The 25,953-nt window shown below is 41.5% G+C and overlaps 1 protein-coding gene across 1 annotated transcript in view; it reads left to right on the plus strand.

Moving 5' to 3' along the window:
• The window catches only part of CSMD2 (CUB and Sushi multiple domains 2), a 544,659-nt gene that overhangs the window by 43,259 nt on the left and 475,447 nt on the right, over window positions 1–25,953 (plus strand). Inside the window, exon 2 of the mRNA XM_084652534.1 lies at window positions 909–1,125. Coding sequence (XP_084508660.1) covers window positions 909–1,125 — 217 coding nt within the window. The remainder of the gene's footprint in view (window positions 1–908; window positions 1,126–25,953) is intronic.

The raw sequence follows: 25,953 nt of genomic DNA on the forward strand, positions 1-25,953 counted from the left end.
TGCTAGCTGGAGCATCAGCCTGTGCCACGGATGGGCCAGCTAGCTTCAGTTCAAAGTGTTGGAGACTTGTGTGTGTGTGTGTGTGTGTGCGGACAGGAGCAGGGGCCAACCTCGAGTTCTACCTCAAACTAGCATTACAGTGATTACAAGTCCCGTGTTTCACAAAGCTTGAGTGTTCGGTAATAGAGTCTGCAAGGTTTAAAATAACACCAAAGGGAAAGTGAAGTAGACTAAGGAGAATTTCCATGTCTCTCAACCTTTGTTTCCTCCTACATTGGTCGAGGCTTCTAGGCATTAATGTAATGATACTAATAATCAAATAGCCTGCTTTGGCAATCACCTGTATACCTGGCCTACTCTAAGGGCATGTCTACACTACAGTCACTGCAGCTGTGCCACTGAAGTACTGTCGTGTAGACGCTTCAGACGTCAACTGAAGGATTTTTTCCATTGATCTAGGTAATCATCCCCACCCCTCCACCCACTCACACCCTGCAGTGCTGCAGTCATAGTAGCTAGGTCGATAGAAACATTCTTCTGTTGAGCTACCCCCCCGTCTCTCCGGAGAGGTTACGCTGACTTAACTATGGCACTCAAGAATGTGAATTTTTCTCCCCCTGAATGATGTAGCTAGCGCGAGCTAAATTTAAGTGTCGCCCAGGCCTCAATGAGTGCAAAGCTAGTCTGCCTCGTGATGACTCAGGCTTGTTTTATGGTCTGTTTGTGATGAGTGCAGCTCTAATGGTGCAAGTGTATTTCCAACCTGAACAAAAATCATTCTCCAGCAAGTGTTTGAAAATGAACAACCTCCATGTTGGCTCTGCTCGGAGGAGATCCATATCAGCGGTGATGTTGGTGTAGAATTATAAAGTCTGCTACAATAACCTGTTTGTCTTCTCTCTCGCCAGCCCAGAACTGCAGCTACGTCTTTCAAGGCCCAAACGGGACGATACAAAGTCCAGGATTTCCGTATGGATATCCAAATTATGCAAACTGCACGTGGACAATCACGGCTGAGGAGCAGAACAGAATACAGCTTGTGTTCCAGTCCTTTGCCTTAGAGGAAGATTTTGATGTATTATCAGTCTATGATGGACTGCCTCAGCCGGGGAATCTGAGAACAAGGTAAAGTGTGTGCTATAACAATTGATGGCCTTTATAAGCATGTTCAAGATTTCTGCCACTGGGATTAAAATACTTAGGTTGGAGGCTCGAACTGAATTAGGAGCTTATTTGTGAGAGAGATTCTCTTAACTGTTTTGATTTCTTACGTTTGATAAGATCCTAAATACTGCTGAGAGTGCCTGACAAACATGGCTTATCAATATATCCTAGACATCTGGAGAATTTAATTTAGAAAATGGAGCTAGAAGAGAGGAGGTCTGACATGAGGAAGATTTTCCCTTAAACCCAAAGCTTTACTATCTTAGAGAGACACAGGGTGGCCTTGTGGTTAAGGCATTGGACCAGGACGCAGGAGAGCTGGGGTTAATTCCTGGCTGTGCCACAGATTCTGTGTGTGACTTTGGGTAAATCACTTAAGCTCTCTGCATCAGTTTCCCCCTTCTGTACACTGGGGATAATAGTCCATTGATTCTGTAATGTCTGTTTAAATTGTAAATATTGTGGGGCTGAGAACTGTCACAGATAATGTGTTTGTACGATGCCTAGTGCAATGGCGCTTTTGTCTCAGTTGAGACCGCGACGTGCTGTCCTAATATTATGAATAATAAGTTAAACAGAGACGCTGATAATTAAAAATGGGTGTGCGAGAGAGAGAGAGAGAGAGATATGTCGACTGGATCTTATGATTCAGAGACAAGACCCTAGATTTATTCCTAGGTTGTTGATTATGATGATAGGTTCAAAGGCTTCTTATTTCAGGTTTTAACCAATAAAACTGAATTTTGGTGTTGGCATTGCACAGTGAATTCAGTGACATGAAGTGGCTGCTTTGTGAGGAACTTGGACTAAAGGCTGTGATCTTGGGTGGGGAGAGTGCTCAAAGATTTTGTTTTATTTCATTTTAAGCCACTTGTTCACTGTGTGACTTAGGACAAGTCCTCTTGATGTCTCAGTTAACCCATCTGGAAAATCTGGGTTAGAGAAACAGAAACATTAAAGAAAACACTCTGTTGTATACAGTGGAGTTCAGGTGGGTGGATAAATTATGTCTTCACCTTGCAGCTATGCTAGAGAATTGTCTTGATTATGGGATTTCATCAGTGTTGATAAATGCAAAGTAATGCACATTGGAAGACATAATCCCAACTATACATATAAAATGATGGAGTCTAAATTAGCTGATACCACGCAAGAAAGAGATCTTGGAGTCATTGTGGATAGTTTTCTGAAAACATCCACTCAATGTGCAGCGGAAGTCAAAAAAGGAAACAGAATGTGGGGAATCCTTAAGAAAGGGATAGATAAGAAGACAGAAAATATCATGTTGCCTCTATATAAATCCATGGTATGCCCACATCTTGAATATTGCATGCAGATGTGGTCGCCCCATCTCAAAAAGATATATTAGACTTGGAAAAGGTTCAGAAAAGGGCAACAAAAATGATTAGGGATATCAAGTGGCTGCCATATGAGGAGAGATTGATAAGATTGGGACTTTTCAGCTTGGAAAAGAGACGACTAAGAGGGGATATGATAGAGGTCTATAAAATCATTACTGGTGAGAAAGTAAATAAGGAAGTGTTATTTACTCCTTCTCATAACACAAAAACTAGGGGCCAACCAAATGAAATGAAAAGGCAGCTGGTTTAAAACAAACAAAAGGAAGTATTTTTTCACACAACACACAGTCAGCCTGCGGAACTCTCTGTGAGAGGATGTTGTGAAGGCCAAGACGATAACAGTTCAAAAAAGAACTAGGTAAGTTCATAGAGGATAGGTCCATCAATGGCTATTAGCCAGGATGGGGAGGGATGGTGTCCCTAGCCTCTGTTTGCCAGAAGCTGGAAATGGGTGACAGGGGATGGATCACTTGATGATTGCCTGTTCTGTTAATTTCCTCTGAAGCACCTGGCATTGGCCACTGTCAGAAGAGAGGATGCTGGGCTAGATGGACCTTTGGTCTGGCCCAGTATGGCCGTTTTCATGCTCTTATTGAATCAAGAGGCAGAACATTACTTTGTTCTTGGTAATGTATAAAGGAGACCCACGTATGATCAGTTGAGGCTCAACTTCTTGTGAGGCAAGCTTTGCAGTGGTGGAGAGTCAATGCTGTGATTTGCCTCATCCCAAGTGGCCCCTGGGCAAATTACTGCATTCACCAGCATTGGCATTAACTACCTTTGCTCTCTGGAAGTCAGTGGGAGGTTCTGCTGAGGATGCAGAATCCATTAATGAGCTTAGATTGGAGGAAGGAGTCATGGTGGAGTGAATCAGTAAGGTTACTGTAGATAGATCACAACCAGGTATTCCTGTTCACTGCTAATTACTGCCAAGCACAATGGCGAGGAAATCTGAGTGTAAGCCATCAGTGCTAACAAACCTCTGGGATTCACAGTGCTTGGATGCTATGGTGGTTAGAGTTGTAAAGGGTACCTGGACTGATGGATATCATTAGAGGGTGAACAAATTCCCTAGTAAAAACATTTTAAGTTTTTTTGAACTGTAGTTTGAATTTACATAAACCTTTTTTTTTAAATGAGCAGACTTTCTGTAGTTTTGCTGAGTGTTAGGAATATTTTGAGTGACTGGCACATTTTTACTTGATAGTCCTGTTTTTGAGTGAAAAATCTCTTTATTGTAAAAAAAAAATCACTGTTTAATTCAAAGGGTGAAAAAATAATTGTCTTATTAGGGAAACTAGTGAATAGTCCGACTTTCCTGTGTTTCATTGTGAACTGACTACTTCATGAGAAGCAAAATATCCGGCTTTGAAATGGCCTGGAGGGCAGTTGTGTGTTTAAACGAACAAAAAAGTTGTATGGCAAATCAGCAAATTTTGCATCAAAAATACAAATGGGGGAGATTTTCAATGGCAAAAAGCACAGCGAGGTTCCCAGCTCCCAGTGGCTTTCAATGGCAGTTGGTTGCCTTTGGAAATCTGGGTATTACAAATGTTAGAGCACTCACATAAAAGCATGTTTGCATTCTTTCTTACACTGTAAATTCGTTGAGACAGGGAGAGTCTCTTTTCATTCTGTGTTTTGTACAGCACCTGGCGCAATGAGGTGCTGGTCCATGATGGACTCTTCTAGGTATTACCACAGTTCAAATCATCATCATCATCATCATTCTGAAATGTGACTGCAAAAATAGCTTAGCAGAGGGTTCTACGTAGATTGTCTCCATGACCCCAGATTAAATTTGCTCAGTTGATAAATTTCTAGTTTACCAGCCCTGCAAGCTCATTCTGGGATCTGAGAAATTAATGGGCTCTTCCCTCCTTATGCCTCATCAGTCGCCAACTGTGTCGCAGTATAGCTAGGGTTTATTGCCACCTGCAAAATAAAAAGTGAGTGTGAATTTCACCCTCTAATTTTTAGCTGTCATTTGTTTCCATGTCTACAATTGTGGAGCCACCCATAATAAAACTTCTGAAGCCAGCATGATGGGCATTTAGTGTGAGATTTTCAAAAGCATCAAAAGGGTTTAGGAGCTCAAGTCCCGCTGAAAGTCCTAAATGACTTTGGTGTTTCTCAGATTGCCCCATAGTTACAGAATGGCTCTTGAAATCAGAATTTGCTGTTTCTTGCCTGTTCAACATCTGTCTTTGTTCAGCTAATATTTTGTGCATCAATCTTTCCTTATTAAACTTTGCAGCTGTTGCCAGCGCTCAGTTTTCTTCTTTTTCTAGGATATCAATTTTATGTTTTTCCTCGGTCTGCTTTCCAAATGTACTCCATTCATCATCTAAGTGCTACGCTAGGAGATGGATGAACTGTACTTCATTTATCAAAGTTCATCAGTAAGCTGGCCAAAATAAGTGATAGGCAAGTGCAACGGGAGGGAAAAAACCTGCCTCTGTGAAGAGAATGTAGCTGTTCCATTCGCCATAATGGTGGCCATCAGTAAAATAGTTAACAGATGGACAATAATCTTCTCTTTTGGCCCTCCGGGTGTCCATTTGATTTTCACCTTAATAAACAAGAATCCCTTTTAAATGGAAGGAATTATAGTCTTCCTCTCAGTAGGCCAAATTCTGCGCTTGGTTGGCTGTGCATTGATTCTTTCAAATTCAACACAAATCGGATATGTGAGAATAGTGGTTCAAAGGGGGGGATTGGATGAATATTTGTATTGTAGCCATGTAGGGACACTGGCTTGTTTAGTGTGTCATTCTTCGCTCAACTTCTTGGTGCGGAAGAATGAGCTTGGTGGAAATTAATGTATTCCCTATTGGTGAAATTCACCCTTGTGCAGGAGGAACTTTACAAGGCCCTAATATTGCATTTAATCTCTGTATTACTGAGAATTTCCCCTGCTCTTTCTGCTGTGGGGCTTTGTGCGTCACGTCTAAGTGAATTTCTGAGAGGGAGTTAGTAATTCTATTCTTTGTGTTAGCAAACACCCTATTGTGTTGCGGTTTAATGTGGTATGAAAGTTCCCTAATACAATAAGAGTAAACTTAATTCAATGAGACACTTGCTAATAAACTGCTTTACTGTATGTTGGGAAATTTGCATCATGTGTTTGTGATGAGAACATGAGTATAAATGCATCTCCGTGTCTTCTTAATTTAGACCATCTAGAGCGGCTGTTGTCCTTATATAGCAATCAAGGAAGAATTGTGATATCAGCAGAGCTGACTCTTGGGGAGGGGTTGAGTCCTTATTTACTCCTGTAACCTCTCATGAATGTGACCTTCTCAGATTCCTTCCTCTCCCAACACCTTACATATCTCCAGGGCTCATCTTCAGAGGGAATGTGGCAATAGAATCTCCTTCTTCTTTGGGTCTAGGCAATGCTAATAGCAAGAGATCACTTTCTTCCCTGACCAGAGTGAGAGGGTAGCATGTTTTCAATAATTCAGATTAAATGCTCCAGATCTTCTCTCGGATGTATGTGGGTAGCTCCCACTGGCTTCAGTGAGACTTGTCTGTGCATCATCAGGCCAGACAAAACTCTCCTCCATTCTCCAAGAGCAAAATGTGTTATGCTGGTCTTCTTAGGTCCCAGTCCTACGGGGCACTAAGTGCTCTAACTCCCTCTGAAATCATCGGGATGGGTAAGAGGAATACATTTGGGGTTTTCTAATTTAAAGCTGCTCTTGTCCCAGTTCCCCAGTCATGCTTTGGTGAATGCAAAGGTGCACTTTGGTGCACTATAAGGTGGGTAGAAAGCTGGCTAGATTGTCGGGCTCAACGGGTAGTGATCAATGGCTCCATGTCTAGTTGGCAGCCGGTATCAAGTGGAGTACCCCAAGGGTCGGTCCTGGGGCCGGTTTTGTTCAATATCTTCATAAATGATCTGGAGGATGGTGTGGATTGCACTCTCAGCAAATTTGCGGATGATACTAAACTGGGAGGAGTGGTAGATACGCTGGAGGGGAGGGATAGGATACAGAAGGACCTAGACAAATTGGAGGATTGGGCCAAAAGAAATCTGATGAGGTTCAATAAGGATAAGTGCAGGGTCCTGCACTTAGGACGGAAGAACCCAATGCACAGCTACAGACTAGGGACCGAATGGCTAGGCAGCAGTTCTGCGGAAAAGGACCTAGGGGTGACAGTGGACGAGAAGCTGGATATGAGTCAGCAGTGTGCCCTTGTTGCCAAGAAGGCCAATGGCATTTTGGGATGTATAAGTAGGGGCATAGCGAGCAGATCGAGGGACGTGATCGTTCCCCTCTATTCGACATTGGTGAGGCCTCATCTGGAGTACTGTGTCCAGTTTTGGGCCCCACACTTCAAGAAGGATGTGGATAAATTGGAGAGAGTCCAGCGAAGGGCAACAAAAATGATTAGGAGACTGGAACACATGAGTTACGAGGAAAGGCTGAGGGAGCTGGGATTGTTTAGCCTGCAGAAGAGAAGAATGAGGGGGGATTTGATAGCTGCTTTCAACTACCTGAAAGGGGGTTCCAAAGAGGATGGCTCTAGACTGTTCTCAATGGTAGCAGATGACAGAACGAGGAGTAATGGTCTCAAGTTTCAGTGGGGGAGGTTTAGATTGGATATTAGGAAAAACTTTTTCACTAAGAGGGTGGTGAAACACTGGAATTCGTTACCTAGGGAGGTGGTAGAATCTCCTTCCTTAGAGGTTTTTAAGGTCAGGCTTGATAAAGCCCTGGCTGGGATGATTTAACTGGGAATTGGTCCTGCTTCGAGAAGGGGGTTGGACTAGATGACCTTCTGGGGTCCCTTCCAACCCTGATATTCTATGATTCTATGAATGTATCCTTGTTAAAGGGATGCTCCCGTCATCTTAGTTTGCAACGATTCATTTCTCAAAGCTCTGTTCTGTGGGGCTATGCAGGAATGCAACTGAATCTGAGTAATAACTTGGAGCTATTTACGGGGCTGAAGTAATCAAGGGGAGTTGAGGGAACTTAGCACTTTCTAGGAACTGGCTGTCTGCACATGGAATCCACAGGCTGAAGCTTCCTCTTTTGCCGCAGTGTTTTCTGGTGCATCCATCCATGTAACGTTTTCTAAAGAATTTTCACTGGTGCTAATAATTTCCAATGACTTTCCAAATTTAAGAGCCCAAAATTGGGCAGCAGAATTCCTTATTTTAAGTCTCAGATGGCACTTTGCTACCTAGGCATGTATTTGCACATGTAAGTGTCTCATTAGATGGCCATTTTACAAACTACACTTGAAAGCTGAGCCAATAGGAAACAATGTGCAGGTGTAAGAAGATTTGGCAAGCTGGTTTGATGACAGCCAAAAATTCTAGAATATACCAGTAAGAATGCTTGTTGTATTAATTTAGATGGACTATATGGGCTAAAGGTGTATAACTCAGCATAACTCAGTCATTAAAGGAGGTTTTGGGGTTTAATATCTAGAGACTTTAGCTTGTTTAATCTTATGGTGAACATACTATTACAATTATTTTAACCTTTCATTAAAGATAAAGAAGAGAAGGAAAAACAGTAAAAATATTAAGGGAGGCTTTTATTTTAACAGTTTTTTAGAGAGTTTTTAGAAAGAAAAATTCCCTTGTTTGACCATTTTTTGGAGTGTTAAAGATGATAATAATTGTTTTTTGGGGGGGAAGAGAAGTTACCTGAGAGAGGCCAGAGTTGCTGTTTGGTTTGGTTTTATTTTAGATGGTGTCTGGGATTTAGCAGGAGCCAATCAAGGGCTGTGTCCGTTGGGTTCCCCCCTCCCCCTTTTTTTTTTGCCTGGGATGGTTAGGACACCTTTTAGGATTAGACAAAGAAGGGCCAGTGTTTAGGAGATTGTGTGCATAGCAGTTGTGATGGCGAAACTTGCTTTAGGAATTGAGGGTTAGTAAAAAAATTTTTAAGGAATTTAAACAGGGAGTGATGGGTGGAATAGCTTATTTGTATTATTTTGTGTACTAATTAGGCTTACCTTTTGCTATATTTATTTTGGTTTTATATTTTCTTAATCATGATTTTTAGATAGTTTTTGAGCTCCATTAGGTTTTTTTGTTTGGAAAAATTTAGTCTGTGATTTTGTATTTTTATGGTAGGCTATTGTGATATTTTATTAATTTAAATTCATTATTTATAATTAGGATACATTTGTAGGCTTAATTATTATAATAAATTTTAATGGACAAATTACACCTAGGGTTGGATATTGGTTCATAAAATTACAAAAAAACCTCACCTTTATTTTAGTTTTAAGCATTTAGAAGAAAGGAGGAAAAATATTTGGATATGAAGACTTATGCATTTTTTATTTTAAAGTTGGAATTTATAAATTTCATTTGACTAGACGTTATAAAATACTTAACTTTATTAAGATCTAAAAAGGTAAGAACTTGCAACTTATTTGTTGCTAAAAAAATTTAAAACTGCTTTAGTTACATGTTTTGTAAAATGTTGAAGAACAAATTGGCATTTATTACTCTTGGTTGTATTCTTAGGATGGATTTTTTTTTCTGCTTACACAGGTAAAGCCATATTTCTACATCAACTATGAAAATTTGCTGCAACAGTGGTTAAGATTACTTACTTGGAGGAAAAAAACTAGCTTTGATAGCATTTTACCTAAATGTGTTGCTTCCTTGAAAAAGAAGCAACAAAATTACGTCTCTTTGAAATTACTCTTGCATTGATGAGCAATTTGCAACACTCAAAGTGGTAAAAATGCAAAGGCATTTTTAGTCTGTCAGACCTTGCCCACCTGTTTTACCACTAACACTTGTTAGGGCAATGTGGCTGTTTTGGCCACTTAGCCCAATTGCTTGTCTGCCAATGTGCTACCTTTTGACTATGTATTTAACCTGTTAGGCCCCATGATGGGATGCTGAAATGTTGTATTAATTTAGATAGACTATATGAGCCAAAGGTGTTAGTATAATCCAATTACTATCTAATATTGAACAATGCTAACCAGGGTCAGGGGTTTGGCGTACAGAGCCTTTAGCCTGCTTAGTCTCATGGCAAAATACTATTATTTTTTTTTAACTTTTTATTCAAGATAAAGAAAAGAAAGAACAACAGTTAAAGCATTTGAAAAGTAAAATATTAAGCGAGGCTTTTATTTTACCAACGTCCCTTGTCCCTTTCCCTTTATTTGGAGAGAGATTTTAGAACTAAAAAGCTCGTGTCTGACAGTCTCTTAGATTGTATCAAAGATGGTGATAACTGTCCTTTTTGGCAAAAGAGAAGAAGTTAGTTGAGATGGGCTGGAAGTGCTAGGGTTGTTAACATCTGGCCCCATTTTATTCCAGATGGTATTTGGAAATGAGATGGAGGTGGTAGAGGTGGCGATGTTACCTGGGTCTTTCTCTTTGTTGCTGGGCAGTCATGATGGTGAAGCTCATTCCAGTAGCTAGTTTTTCTTCCAAAGTCTCTTTCTTTAAGGACCTCAAAAGGGAAAGATGGGCAGAATAGTTCATGCCCTTATTATTTTGTCCAGGGCCTAGTTTTCGACACACCAATTTTGGTTTACTGATGTTTTGGTTGTACACTTTTCTTGTTTACCAAGCGTGATTTTAATATGAGATATATCAGGAGGTCATTTTGTTTGGACTAATTCAGTTTGTCTCCCTTTTATACCTTTTCCCATTAACATTTGTTGTTCTAGGTTATTGCCACATTTTATGAACTTACACTCACTGCCTACAGTTAAATATACAATCAGTATATATTTGTTGGCCCGATTATTACAACATGTCCTGATGTAGATGCCATTCTTTCAGTTTTTAGAAATTCATTTAATTGTGTTTCACATTTTCCTGAGTTAAAATAAGTCATTAAGTAACTTGTTTTTTGTAATTAGGCATAAGTAATCTATCTAAGGCTAAGCCTACTACCATAAAATCTTACTCTTTTTTTTGTTACTGCTTTTACTGTTCTGATAAACTAATGTTTTAAAATATTTGACCATTTTTTACATTATTTGACAATATTTGGCTGGTCAACTGACCAAGTAGATTTGGACCAGTGAAATGCCCAATGCCCTTCGAGAGAGAATTGTGTAGCAGATAATATAACTTGTACTAAGCTACAATTAAGTGTTTATGGGCCAGATCCTCTGTTGGTATGAATTAGCATAACTTAGTTGACTGACTTCAGTGGAAATACGATGATTTATACTAGCTGCAGATCTGGTGCTATGGGTGTAGCATTATCAGAAATGGGTTCGAATTGTACAATTCATACCACACATGAGGTCTGAACTTCCAAAGTCTAGGGGTGCTTGATTCTTGGGTTTATTTCAGGTCCTTCTTTTCAGTGTTCCAGGTTCTAGGACCTTACTATTAGATGGATCAGAAGGCTCTTCGGTTGGATGTTACCGTGATAAATTTTGCTTGGTTCGTTAGTTGTAAGACTTGCCAGTAAAATATAAGCTGATCCCATTTTCCTCAGGACTGGAGAACGAAGGTCCACACTTGGTCATACTGAGAACTGCTTCTTAAGAGGACAGTTTTTAATTAAAAGTTGCCACGTTATTTGTCCTATAGTAGCGTCTAGATGGCACGTCTTAGATCCAGGTCCCTTTGTGCAGCTTAGATCCATCTTAGTCCAGCTTTGTCCAGCTTAGATCCAGGTCCCTTTGTGCAGTGCCCGGCACAAACACATAGTGAGGAAAATGGGAAACTGGCACGGAGAAGAGAAGGGACTTGCCCAAGGTCACATGGTAGTAACCCAGTGACAGAGCTGGGAATAAATGCCAGCCTTCAGAATAAGGAGGACTGGAGTAGAATAGATCCCATGTCTCCTAGCTCCCATTCTTGTGACCTATGTACTGGCCATCTTGATGTTGGCAAAGTGGCATCGTATAACTCTGGAGTGAGGAATGTGGTGCCTTAAGTGTTTGGAAAGAGCTCAGCGTAATGTGGGTGCAACTGGAACCTAGACAATGATGATGACAGTAAGTGAAAATCCTGTCGTTCGAGAACACGGACTGTTTTCGATACTTCCTTTAATATCGGTTCAAGCAATCAAGAAAACATTGTTTCTGTTTAAACATTAAACATTTTCTTTAAATATTTAAACAGAAACATTTTCTTCTGATTGTTCAGCCAGTAAAAGTAACTTGCCAAGAGGTCTTTTAAGGCAAGCTGCAGTGCTCATGTTAGTGTACTTTATTTTTAATAGGCTGTTGTGATAAGTGCCCGTTGGATAAATTTATGCATATTCAAGGGTTTAAACCGTATGTTGCTGTTGTCTTTTATCTAGATTACAGTAGTGCATGGAGGCTGCAGTTTAGATCAGGGCCTCATAGCACTAGGTGTTATATTAATTCTTTGTAAGAAACAATCTCATTATTTTAAATAGTACAAGATTTTACACTCTAGATAGACGAGAGACAAAGAGCATAAGGGGAAAGACCAGCACAGAGAAGGGAGAATTCTTCTGCCATATTTTCATGGTTCTGTGTCTGGAGTTCCCAAGATAGAGAGCCCATTGTGCTAGGTGCTGTATAAATACATAGTATGAAACAGTGCTTGGCTTGAATAATTTACAGTCTAGATCAAGGATGAGAGGGGAAACTGAGTTACGGAGAAGGGAAGTGACATGCCTAAGATCGCACTGGTCAGTGACTGATCCAGGAATAGAACCCATGTCACTGGACTCCCAGTCCAGCAACCTATCTGCTAAATTGTGCTTCCTCTTAGAGCAAGTTAGCTGTACTGAGCAGAGTTCCAAGGCAAAATACCATGGTGCTATATCCTTATGTGGTAAAAGTGAAGGACAGTACTCTGTGCCCTTATAGTACCTGCCCAGAAGATCATTAAGGGCTATGCAGATATTAATGATTTGAGACTCTGATATCTGACGTGAGTATTGTGTTAAATTTAGAACCCACTGAGTCTTCGCTGCATGGTTATTTTGAGTTTAACTCCTTGCAAGTTAACTTAGCTCAGAGAGAGTGTTCACACTGCAAAACCCAGGAGCAGCACGGAATTCTTGCATTAGCAGCCGAGAGTACCTGAGTCCCCACTGCATTATCAGCTGTACTCGGGCGTCAGTCCACGCCCCTGACGAAATAGCTAGCTTGAGTTTAAACCACCACTTATCTCAAGCTAGAGATTTTTGAGTACGGACAGGAGCCTGGTTAAGGGCAGCACTCACGTTACCTGAAGCTAACTCTGTGTAAAGGTTTCAGAGTAGTAGCCGTGTTAGTGTGTATCCGCAAAAAGAAAAGGAGTACTTATGGCACCAAGGATAAGTCCTGAGAGTGCCTTACCCACCAGATCACCTTGTTCCTCTCATGCATAGTAATGGTATTTAGTTCACTGGTGGGCCAGATTTCCAAAGGGACTCAGCATGAGAGTTGTATAGAGGATGGAAATCTTGTTTCGTGAAGGATTTCAAGTTTTCCAAACATTGGGAAATTCTCAGAGGAAGAATATTTTGAAAAAACAATGAAGTTTTGGATTGATTGAAAAGTTGTTTTGACACAATCAAAATGTTTTGTTTCACTTTTCAGTTTTCTGTTTTTATAGCATAATCCAAAATAAAACAAAAAACTAAATAAAAGATCATTTCACAATGAAAAGTCATAATGTTTTGTTCTGACAATGCTGAAATGGGAGGTTGGAATGTTTTCTTCCCGTTTTTCTCCTAAATGGCGTTTTGACAATATTGATGTGATTTCACAGAGTGTTTCAATTTTGACCATGGAAAATGGCTCCATCAAAGTTTTTCTCACCAGCTTTACTTAGTACACAGCACTTCCACTGTTCTTGATGTGGGGGGAATTTTCCATTGTCCTCAATGGTGAATCCCTTTGAAAATGACACTCCATGCTATTTCCGTCATCTTTCCTTATTTTCTTTTTAGCCATTTTAAATATTGTTGTCATAAAAAGGGGGAACAAATGTATAACTTCAGTACAAATAGAAAGCCTGATATTTTCTCTCACCAGTACACTGAATAAATGGATAAAGTAGCACATATGTGGAGAGGAGTCATTTAAGGATAAATATTTAAATAATTCCATATATAAATGAATGGCAAACACCCTTTCCCTTTTATCTCTTGCCTTTTTGATCATTTAATGGCTTCTCTTAGGTCAATGAATACTTTGCAGTGGATCCATTATGCAGCAGTTTTTAAAAGGTTTGTTCGAATACCATCTCATTCTTGTGTGCTTTTTGAGATATCTTTCCACCTTGCCTGGTCAAGATTTACTGTCCCATATACTGTCCACAAAGAATGTTGATGATTCTCTCTCCCCCTTTCCCCCCTGCCCCACCCCAATAACTGGCAGTGCAGCTGGAGCTATTTGACATTTTATCTGATCATGGAAATCTGGCCTGCAGTTCAGTATTTAGATGCTTGGCAAAGGGTGGGAACTGATCATAGAATCATAGAAATGTAGAATTCAAAAGGACCTAGATAGTCATTATAGTTGTTACCAGGTAAGTTCTGTCTTTAATGGCGTAATTTTAACTCTGGATTTCTCGTGTCTTGCTCATGCATCCAAGGGCTGGTATACGTACAGTTTTCATACTGCTGTAACTATATTGGATTAGGAACTGAAATAGTTAAAATGGTAATCCCCCCGTGGATGCAGTTAAACTGGTATAAAGGTGCTTTATATTTCCTCGCAAATGAAGTCTGACCCCGTACCCATTGAAGCCTATGACAAACTCCCATTGCTTTCAATGAAGAAAGATCAGGACCATGGAGAGTTCAACTCCCAGTGACTATAACCCTTACCTGGGTTCTCCAACCAGTTCCATTTCTAAAGCTTATTCTCTAATAAATTTGTTAATCTCTAAGGTACCACAAGTACTCCTGTTCTTATTTCTAATTCTAACTCTGGGCCATCAGTGGCTCAAACCCTAACCTTATTCTGAAGCAACAAAGTAATCCTAACTCTAGACAGTTTCCAAGCATCAGTATCAGATGAAGAACCCAATTTTAAAATATAAATTGCCTTAATATGCTGTACAGCTGGGCCATTAAATCAGCACAAATGCTTACTAAGTGCTGATGAGAGCCTTCAGATATAGTGTTTGCACATCATGTTAAGATGCCCATATTTGATAATCACAGCTGTGTCCTCTGTTAAAAAGTATCCATAAAATTGTAACTCTCCCAGAGACTCTGTCACCATTCATGGTCACAGAGATTTTGGATGCATTACAATTACTGTTGGGAAAGATCTATTCTATACTCATATAATTAGATATGTCTGTCTTGTTCTAACTAATTGGTTCTCTGAACTTTTCTCAGCCTTCTCCCAGTATAGGTAGGTCTTCAGATGGTACTGAATTCAGTTGTTTGAAAAAATGTTTGGGTGGATGTTTCAAGAAAAGTGAGCGAATCCAGATTATGGGGCTGATTGAAACTGCTATAAATGGGTGTCGATCCATGGAATTCAATGAGATATGTGAACTTACTCAACCTTGAGAAACTGATCTGATATTTTCACAATATTTTACTGTTTCTAATTTTGCTCATGAATCTGTACTGTTAGAGACAATTGCTAAGAGTTACCACCGTGGCCTCCTACTCAAGGTACAGAGGCAATCTGTAGAATCTCAGATACAGTGTCACTGAGTAACTGTCTGGCACTAGATTCCATTTTAATGGCAACCACTGTATATAATGCAAAATATTGACCAGGATTATTGTAGGGAGACACCTGTTTTTTTTTTCCCCTGAAGAACTGTCAAGGAGGATTGAGGGGAATGATTGGTGTCAATGTACTGTGCATATATAGTTGCAAAATGCCCAGTCTCTTTGGCCATATTTAATTGACTGAAAGACTTAACAAAATACTGTTATCTTAAGCTTGCAGGGCACTGCTTAAGGGAGATGAGTTACCTATTGGGGTGACCCATTTACAGATGATTCATAAATATCTATTTTGTGCTGATAATCTAATTACCCTTCTGAAAAATTGGATTGGGCAATCTGTACTTGAGAGCCAGTGAGGAAAGCAAAACTTTCAAGCCTGTAAGTAAGGGGAAAATAAGACACTCTCTTTCCTCCTCGCCCTTCCACCCAAAATAGCTCCTTGCTTAAAATAACTTGCTGTCAAATTAATTCAGGCTTCCTGCATGAAAAATCCACCCATGACAAATTCACTTCCAAAGTGTTGGCAAAAATTGGTCTTTTCTCATAGGTGAGGTTATCATCCTTTGTCAGCATCTAGTACTTTACATGTAGAATACATATGATCCCCGTTTTACAGATGAGAAAGTGAGGTACAGGGAGATTACATGGATCACTGAAGGCTTTGCCACAAATCAGTGGCTGTGCTGGGGGATAGAATCCAAGTTTTCTAACTCCTCATCCTTTCACCCAGACCACGCTCTCCCTGTATAAGCACTGCAGAACTAAGTGTGTCTTTTCCTGAAGCTGCTCAGATCCCACGTTGCTGAGAGCTGCATAAATGCCTGGATGGATAGCATTTGTCATTGACCATTGGCAGACAGGAAACAGGACCCTTTGTCTATCCTGGTTCTCTGTGGGATCACTCTTGGTCCCATGAGACAGCCCTCTGCCGTCACCTCGGCTCTTCAAGGTGACCGTAGTTCATTCTGTTAAAATAGGGAAAATATCAGTGTCAACTAAATTCTTCTGTCAATCCTGGGGAACTTCTACTTCAGAATTTTACCACTTTTTCCCCGCCAGTGCAGTTTGTCATGTTGTGTTAACCCTGCAGGAATAAAAAGCACTTCAATCCATGCCCTCTAAATGGAATAAAATAAAATAAACAGTTGTATTTCTCTGAGATGATATTCACCCGAGCTGCTCCAGCGATGAGAAGATTGTTAGAGACTCTGTCCTATCACTCTGAGGAAATGCTGAGTATACAAGCCTCCTCTCTACCACAAGGCAGGTGCCAAATGTGAAGGTCAAGGTTGCCCCAGAGAAATTAATCAGGAACTAAAAAAAAATGACCCTCTGAAGAAATTCTGCCTTGGGCAAAATGTCCTTAAAGTTTGAGAGACTTTCAGTGCTGCTGTTCTGTGTTGGGCTCACATTTAGCAGATACAAAGATCTGAGGAAGGGGCATGAGCTAACAGCAGATTCTCACGTTGATGTAACATTGACTTCTGTAGGCTCTGAATGAGTCTCTAGGTAAGGCTTATTTTGGGTGTTTCTCTGACCTTCCGCACTTCAGATGTTGACACGCGTGGGAAAACTGAGAGGTAGTGTAGTCCAGAGGACTGAGTGTCAGGAGGAGCTGGATTCTCTTCCTGGCTCTCCCACTTACCTGCTTTGTGACATTACTTGTATTGTAAGCTCTTTGGAGCAGGGAGCTGTTTGTACAGCACCTAGCACAAAGGGGTCATAGTCCTTAGGCTTTGTCACAGCCCTAATAATAATAACAGGGAAAGTTGCTTCCCCTCTGTCTCCTGCCTTTTGCCTATTTAGATTGTAATCTCTTTCAGACAGGGACTATCTCTTGCATTGTGTCTAGCACAATGGGGCATTGATCTCTGTTGGAGCCTGAAGGTGCTACCATAATAACAACAGTAAGGCTCTTGCCTGGAATTGGTTTCTTGTTCATCCTTTCCCTCCACACTGTGAGTAACTGTTAACAAGCATGGGGTTGGGGGGGGAAGACTCCAAGAAAAATCCTGGCAATGGTGCTTGTCCAGTATTAAGGTGTGCTGAATAAGGAAAGATTTTCTTTAATTAGATAGTACCTGAAATATTTAGTTAAGGCTATAAGATGGAATTTTCTTTGATTGGTCTCTCGGCTCTGGATGCCATTAGTAATTGAGGAGGTAGATTTTAGAGGTGTGTGGAAATTGTGTGTGTTTTGATTTCCTGTGTTCAAGTTATCGATGTGAGGTGAGAGAGACTGATCACCTGGATGCTTAGCAACAGCTCAAAGTGGGGGTTGTGGGGGATGCCCATAAATTGTATTTGCATCGTTATTCCTTGTGCAGTAGGACATCTTTTCAGTTTCACATTTCCAACTAAGATATTGTGAGGTTGCTCTGTTTAAGGAGGTGATGAGATCTAGTGGCAGTCAGGAGACCCCCAGTACTATTGCTGACCTGGCTGGGCAAGTCACTCCACATTTCTGGGCCTCCCTTTTCACACCCCACAGTTTCTCCCTCTTGTCTATTTGGGTAGCAAGCTCTTTGGTGCAGGGACTGCCTCTTACGATGTGTATGTACAGCACTGCACACAGTGGGACCTTGATCTCATGTTGAGATAATAATAATTTAGAGTCACTAGACCAAGTTCATCCCTACAGATGGTAAAAGTGGTGGCTCATTCGAGTGTCAAGTTAATTTTTTTAATATAGTAATTACTAGCTTTTAAAAAAGATTCTAGATCCTAATGAAGTTCCAATTATCATTATCTGCTTTAGCACTTCCTGTAGTGTCCAACACCACTGTATCAAAGCCTTTTGGATGTGGTGAGGTCACAAGCAGCCTCATGAGACCTGTGCTTTGCTCATTTTCCAGATTAGAAAATGTTACGGGGTTGGGGTTGCTAACTGCTACATTATGAGACGTGTTCTCCCGAGATGGACATTATCCCCTTTTTTTATTTTTTTTTATTTTAAAAATGTTTCTTTAAAAAAGCAGCCACACATTTGTAACGGTTGAGTCGCAAGTTTCTTTTATCGGAAATGGCAATGTACAAAAGCCGGTTGGTGAGTGTTTGGGGTCATAGCAAGTGAGATTAAATTTCCAACACTAGAGGGAGAGAGGTGGTACTAATAATACTTAGCACTTACATGGTGCTTTTCATCAGGAGGATTTGGAAGGCTTTATGCAAGAGCTGAAGTATAGACTACAGTGGAATCTCAGTGTTACGAACTGACCAGTCAACCACACACCTCATTTGGAACCGGAAATTCGCAATCAGGCAGCAGCGGAGGTGACCAAAAAAAGAAGCAAATACAGTAGAGTACCGTGTTAAATGTAAACTACAAAAAAATAAAGGGGGAGTTTTAAATAAAGATTTGACAAGATCAGGAAACTGTTTCTGTGCTTGTTTCATTTAAATTAAGATGGTTAAATGCAGCATTTTTCTTCTGCATAGTGAAGTTTCAAAGTTGTATTAAGTCAATGTTCAGCTGTAAACTTTTGAAAGAACCACCATAATGTTTTGTTGAGAGTTATAAACAACCTCCATTCCCGAGGTGTTCATAACTCTGAGGTTCTACTTTACCACATTGCCTCTGTTTACCGATGGGGAAATGCAGCACAGAGAGGCTGACTTGCCAAAGGTGGCACAGTGAGTCATTGGCAGCTGAGAATAGAACCCAAATCTTCCGATTCCCACCCTTGCATTCTGGCTGCCAGATAAAGAGGAGGTGGTTAAGAGTTTGATCCTGGACCTATTGGAGTCCATAGCAGAAGTCCCTTTGACTGTGCGGGATCTGGCCATAAAGGAAAACCCTTAAATTCTTCTGCCCAGTAGTTTGTGGGTATTGGCCACAGTCTCCACCAATATTGACACTTTTCTCACCAAAAATTAGTGGCTATTCTCCGCAAAGAATAAATTCTGAGCAGTGCAACAAGCCATGGAAAATGTATGTCCCATAATGGAAGTATAGGCAGAATGTGTAGGTGAGACAGCACTGCCTAGTAAGAATTAGAGCCTCAGACAGGAGTCCTGAGTTCTGTTCCTAGCTCCGGAACAGATTTGCTCTCTGAGCTTGGGCAAGTCACTTAATCTCAGTTTTCCGATCTGTAAAACGTCTCTGGTAATACTTAGAGGTTTGGCGGGACTTAACTGTGGTTTGCAAAGTGCTTGAAGAAAAGGTATAAAGGAGGATTATTTGCTGGGGTGTGCAAATATGTAACAGAGGTGCACGATAGAATTTGCAAAGAGGAGTCTTAATTTCTTTTCCAGAAGGCAGGAAAAGTGGGAGGGGGAGGGGCAGGGGCAGGGGAGGGAGTGTGTGTGGGCCAGGGGAGGGAACCTTCTGAACTCAGTTAATCTTTAGGACAGTGCAGCTTTTATATCTGATTCTAAGGGATGACCTTCAAAGTTTCTGAAGCCGGGCACCTCTTCAGTCGGTGTATTTCCCTTTTATCAGAATTAATGACTGTCTGCAAGAAGCGATACAATCTTAGTAGATCAGGGGAGATACAATGACATTGTGGAGTGCTATTACTAGAGATATCAAATAGAAAATTGACAACTCTTCTGTGCCCACTGACTTTAATTCATTACTTCTGCTGCGTTGCAGAGGGTGGTGAGTCTTCTCAATTGAATACTCAGAATTGGTATTCGTCATGTGGGGAGAGCAACTGCAAACATTTGATCCTTTTAGTAGGTAAAGAATGCCATTGTCTGGTTTCAGTTTTATAAGTATTTGGAAAACAAAAAAAAGTTCTGCTCGCTAAAAGGAGAGCCAGGCGGGGGGGGGGGGGGAGTTTCACTTAAATCGTCACCCCTTTGGTTGGCTAGTTCTCTGCTATGCCTGCGTGTCATTAACGTAACATAGTCCTATCCCTTGACTTCAATCTATCACGTTGCATATGGCTGATCTGATTTTTCCCCCCTCTTCATTTAGCACCTTGTTGTAGTCATTTGTTCCTGTGCAATGGTAAGTGTAAAATACTGCCATTCCATTTATTAGTGATGTTTGTTGGTGGTGTTATACCAGTCCTTAGGGGCTCCAACTTAGATCAGGGCTCCATTGGGCTAGGCAGCGTACAGACGCTCCTGTCCCCAAAAGCCCGTATTCTGCACAGACCAGGCAAATAAAGGGTGAAAGAAGAAAGAGAGGAAATGACTTGCCTAAGATCCAACGGCAGGCCAGTGGCAGAACCTGAATAAAACCTAGTGCTCTCCACTTGGACTAGGGCCTGTCTAATGGACCACATCATCGCAGGTCTGATTTGATAGCATTTTCCATCCACTGTGCACAGGTGTAAATGGCTGCACTGTGTGAAGGGCAATGGAGAATCAGGTCTGAAACGTTTAGCAATGCAGAATTCCTGGATGTACCTGCATCGGCAGGGACAAGATGGATTTTCGATTATCCAGATCTTTTCAATCTCTGATTTCTCAATCTAATTTCTCTGGCTCAAGTTTGGAAAAAAAAAAAAAAAGACAGCAGCTTCCAGCTCACCATATTTGCTGTCTGTGGCTGTGAAGAGTCATAGTTGAGTTTAAAAAAAATTGTTTTATTTTATTAACTGCGTGGGGACCTAGGCAAGAAGCTTTGGAGCAGTGAAAGGCTAACCAAGGGGAAAGGTTGCTGATGCCAGATTCCTGAGCACAGGCATAGAGTGTTATGAGTTGCTTTTGCTCATTTCAGATCCTTCTGTGGTAATAAAGCTGGTCTTGAGAAAAAGGCCTTGAGATGAACTGTAGCTCAGAACATAAGAATTGCTGGGCTGACTCAGGGTTCAGTCTAGCCCAGTATCCAGTCATCCACAGGTTTTATAAGCATACTCTCCACTCCATTATCTAAGGCACTAATTAACATGTTGAATAGAGCCAGACCTAGGACAGACACCTGTGGGACCTCACACCTTATTTCTCTCCCACCCCCCCGCAGTTTGAATGTGAACCATTAAAAACTACTTTTGAGTATAGTCTTTCAACCAGTTTTGCACCCATTTTATAGTCACTTAATCTAGACCACATTTCTCTAGTTTACTTATGAGAACAACATGTGGGAACTGTGTCAAAAACCTCACTAAAATCAAGATATATCATGTCTGCAGCTTCCCCTCTTCCGTTAGACCAGTAACCCTGTCAAAGAAGGAAATTAGATTTGTTTGATTTGATTTGTTCTTGATAAATTCATTCTGGCTAGTACTTATAACCCTATTATCCTCTAGGTGCTTACAAATTGTTTGGGGCTTTTTTTCATTATTTTGTTCCAATATCTTTCCAGGTATCTCAGAGATTGGATGTCACCAGAATAGCCTTTGGATTTAAGATCCAGGAAGCAAGCAGGTTCGAATCCCACTTGTGGCAGCTTTTCTTTTTCAAGAGCAAGTTTTTGGGCACATTACTGTTCACTTATAGAGCAGGGAAGAATAATTACTTCCACTGCAGGAATTCTGGAGTGAAACTCTAGGGTCTCTGTTATGTGGAATTCAGATTAGATTATTGCAGTGGTCCCGTCTGGTTTAAAATCTAGGGGTGAAATCCTGACCTCACTGAAGTCAGTGGGAGGAATCTCGGGAGCCGATTTATCCCTAGAGCATCAGACAAAGAGATACCTCTTTATCAAGCAGACACAACCACCTCATTTTGCTCGTATCTTTTTCTTGCGCACAAACACATTTACTGTGGCCGACACAGCAGAGAAGGGGAATTGTTTGAAAATGGAGATACTCCCACGCCAGTCAAATATTTATGGAGCAACCCTGTAATCGCAGGCGAAATCCTCATTTGTTGTGCAGATTTGTACTGTCTATACATATTTATATCGGTTATCAGCCACTGTTTATCGCTGCTAGATAGCATTCTTTTGTCTTAATCCCACTTCTGCAGTTAATGGCCTGTGTGTTCACTTTCTATCAAGCTCAGATACAGAGTAAACACATATTTTTCAGTTTTGTTTCTAATCGCCCAAATGCCTGTATATCATGGAAACTTGCCATGTACATGAGGAATGGAATGATATTTTGAAATAAAACCTGTCCTGTTGAGCCATCGTCTTCTGGCTGCTGATTACAATTGCCTGAGTGGGTCTCATTTCTCTTCTCCCATCTTCCATAACACATTTGTGGCACACTGATGAAGGGGTAAATTTTGCCGGCTGCACACCGCTGAGACACAAATGGAGGTAATAAAAGAGATTAGCCTTGACCATCTGCATCTCTGGTTGGCTTTGCTCTGTCTGCAAGGATCTTTTTCTCTAAGCATCTCCTTGCCTGTCAATGGGCCAAATTGCCCATCAAAATTCATCTACCCCACCACCTTATTTTGTATTAAATCCCTCTTTAAACTTCCTTCTTCTGCGATGGCTGCAGATCATTCCCATCTGACATTGGCTAGCCTGGCAATCTCCTGTGACCTTTGGGTCTGCTGATTTATATAAACACACCATCTTGACTGTCACTTGTCTCTCCCAGCGTAACCCCATTTCTCTGCTTATCCACCTATTGTGTCTCAGCACAATCCTAGACCGGGGAGCTGTCCGTGGCAAGGGCTGGCTTGGTTTTACATGTTTGTACAATGGTCATCGTGGAAAAATGTCTGTGCAGATGGCAAGCCACCACTGAGGCACTTTGTGCAAGGGAATCCTGTTTTACTGTTACCTTGTCATCTACTTCCTTTTTCCTTGTCCCCATGTTTGCTTAGTCTGCCTGTTGTATCTGAGACTGTAAAGTCCTTGCGCCAGGGACTGTCTTTTTAATAAGCGCATGGGAGCGCCTTGAGTCTCACTGGAGTTTTTTGGGGTTACCGTAATACTAATTGAGTGTCTCTTGGGAGAAGATGGTAGCTTGGTGAGTCATGATTGGGATAGCTTTCAGCACAAAGGTGGCAGCATGGAGAAACACATGGAGGCAGCTGTGGGAGAAGGAAGTAGACAGAAGCATCACAGCTGGCTTCCCTGGTTGAGCAGAGGAGGTCTGGGGGAGGAGGTGTTGTGGGCATGATCCTGACAGAGGTGGAGTTGATTGCTAAGCTGCCCACTGGCTTCATTGGTGCAGGATCAAACCTTGTGAGCCAAGGTCTAAGGCACGGTTGTTTCTCATTGATGACATTGAGCTGTTAATTAAAAAAACACTTGGGTCCTGCCTTGATTCTGCCAATGGAATGCCTGCTTGCAGGATGCAGTAAAATGTCCCTTCCCAGGTGTCTCCCAAGGAAGGCCTTCCCGTGCGCTCTCAGCTGTGCTTTTGTCAGAAGAGGTGTGGGGATGTGGCTGGCATGTGCTCCCCCGGCTTTGCTTCTGCTTCATCCCTGAGGGGAAAAGTAATCCTATATCTATTCAGAGCTTTGACTTTGGGCTCCACATGGTTTCTCCCCATTCTGTTCCTGAGATACATCGGGATCCTTGGGGCGTGGGGAGGGGGGGAAGGTATTTGAACATCTTTTCTTAATTGTCCTTTGCCTGCTCTTACAGCGCTGTCCGCTCTGCAGTTTAAATCACTCAGCATGCCCTTTGGGCTTCCTTCCAGATACTGGTTCACCCAGAAAGCTGTCTCCCTCCCTCCACCCCCAATCCAGCAAATTGCTTGAGCACATGCCGAACTTTAAACTCACAGGCAGTCCGATTGACTTTGACCAATTAAGAACGATTTCAGAGGAGCTACCCGTGTGGTTGAAGTGAGGTGTGTGTGTAAGAGTGTGGCTGATCCTGATCGGGGGCCTGATTCTCTTGTTTTCACTGTCATTTTCATTCCTTCTCCCAGGCTACCTGCTGTACCTGGAACTGCCCACCCTCTGTACAATTCACTTGTTCTGTGTGGGGCAAAAAAGCCAGTAAAAATGCTGCTTCCCAACCTGTTCTGTGCTGGTGGGATTTTTTTGGGGGGCGGGGGTGTATGTGTGTGAGGATTTAAGCTAGAACCTGCATCTAGGTCTCCAGTGTTAGGTGTTGGTGAAAGGACCTTATCTCCATAGGATACCAACTCCGGTGTGCTTGTCATCTCTCCAGTCTGCTCCCTTTGCACTGCTGGGAAGTTAGCAGTGACTTGATTATCTGTCATGACACACAGGTCAGCTATGAGCTCCTGCCTCAGTGGGGGACAGGTGTGGCAAATAATTAATGCTGCTTTGGCAAATATCCAGTCCCTGGCTGTTTTGATGTTGGCGTTGGCTTATGGGCAAGAGTCATGCCCTTAATAGTCTGTATTGTCCTGCTGTTTTCAGAAGTGGACCGAACACTATGGCTATAAGTTAAATCCAAATGCAGTAGTGGGCTCTGATTCCTAAGCCAAAGATGTAAATGCACCATCAGCAGAAAAGATATTAGGCACCAGAATTAGGGGCATAAGGAGTAGGAAATTATTAGTAAAAAACTATATGATGAGTAGCTGGAGTGACTTTTTGCATGGAAACAGAAGCAGGGTCCCTGAAATGCCCCGAGAACAGATTTTCACATTGTTTGTACAGTATCATAACTATTCATTTGTATGTACACCACTGCCTCTACTGGATGGAATCAGAGCTGTGTACCTGTGTGTGTGTCATAGACTCCTTATGGCTGATGAAGATTCTCCTTTAGCTCTGGTGGCAGAGGCTGAGATTTTGGAGCAGGAGCATGCCATCACTGTGAATTTACAAGCAGCCCCCACTGTGACAGCCATGATGTTCTAGGCCCCCACCCTCCTTTCTGCATGCTGTTTTTTTAATCAAATAACCATCTTCTAATGCTAGTTGTGGATGATTGGTGTAGGAGGGGTGATATGGGCATGCTGGAACGCCCGCAGCTTAGGAGAGCACAATTTATGCCATGGCCTGTGTGTGGTGTAAGATGGTGGTAGCTGGACAACCAAAGGGTATGTATTGCTAGGTCCCAGGCTTACCTTGCTTGTGTTGTGTTTGTGTGCATGGCAAATGCATCTGTTTTACAACAAAGGTCTTTGTCGGTTAAGTGACACTTATTCTATTTGGGCAGCCAAGCAGCCCATCTTTATTAAACAGGCAACTTCCATTTCAGTGAGATGCCAGGTGTCACAGAGGGGAAATGCATGGTAATTTGGGCAAATCAAAAGTAAAGATGCTTTTAGGACAGAAAATGGTTCTAAATGACTGCATTATAAAACCATTAAGTAGAAATGGAAAGGGGGGAAAAAAGGCCGTCACAAAGAAGAATGTTAAATTGACACTTACCCCAAACGACTTTAAATTGTTGATCAGAATGATTTAAAAATATATATATTGGATGTAACTGAACCAGTGTTTAAAAAAAGAGAGAAAGAAAAGAAGGAAAAAAAATACCACCCCCAACATTTGCAGCAATTCCTGGAAGGGAATAATATTCTCTTTTGACATTATTGATTGCACAGTGCATATTCTCCTGGCAAGAAACATAATTAACCATTCTGTCATGCCCGCTAGATGGAACAGGCTGTCAGAATCTTTTCAAACTGACATTTTGTTGCTGCAGAAAAGAAAATAGCCCCACACAGAATAAAAAAGACCTTTTGCTTTGCACACGATATACATTTAATTGAATACATGCTAGTTATGACATGGAGTTGCCTGGTTCTTCTGATTAGTGTGTACAGTTATTGCAGCGTGACCCCAGATCTCCTCACTCAATCTTCCACCTCAGACCACTTAACCTTTCCTGACACATGAAGGCTGAGAAATCCCTCAGCGCTCTCTCCTCTCTGGATACTGCATTGTGGAAAGGCACCTGTTTGACTTATGCTGCCTTTGCATCACTGGGCCTTTTCCTTGATTTAGTATCCCCGGGAATAGCTTTGTGTTTCTAGTAATGCCTCTTAATTCACTATTCTTTTCATAAGTGCCTAGCTATT

Source organism: Lepidochelys olivacea (assembly GCF_965140295.1).
Source record: "Lepidochelys olivacea isolate rLepOli2 genome assembly, chromosome: 19".
Lineage (NCBI taxonomy): Eukaryota > Metazoa > Chordata > Testudines > Cheloniidae > Lepidochelys > Lepidochelys olivacea.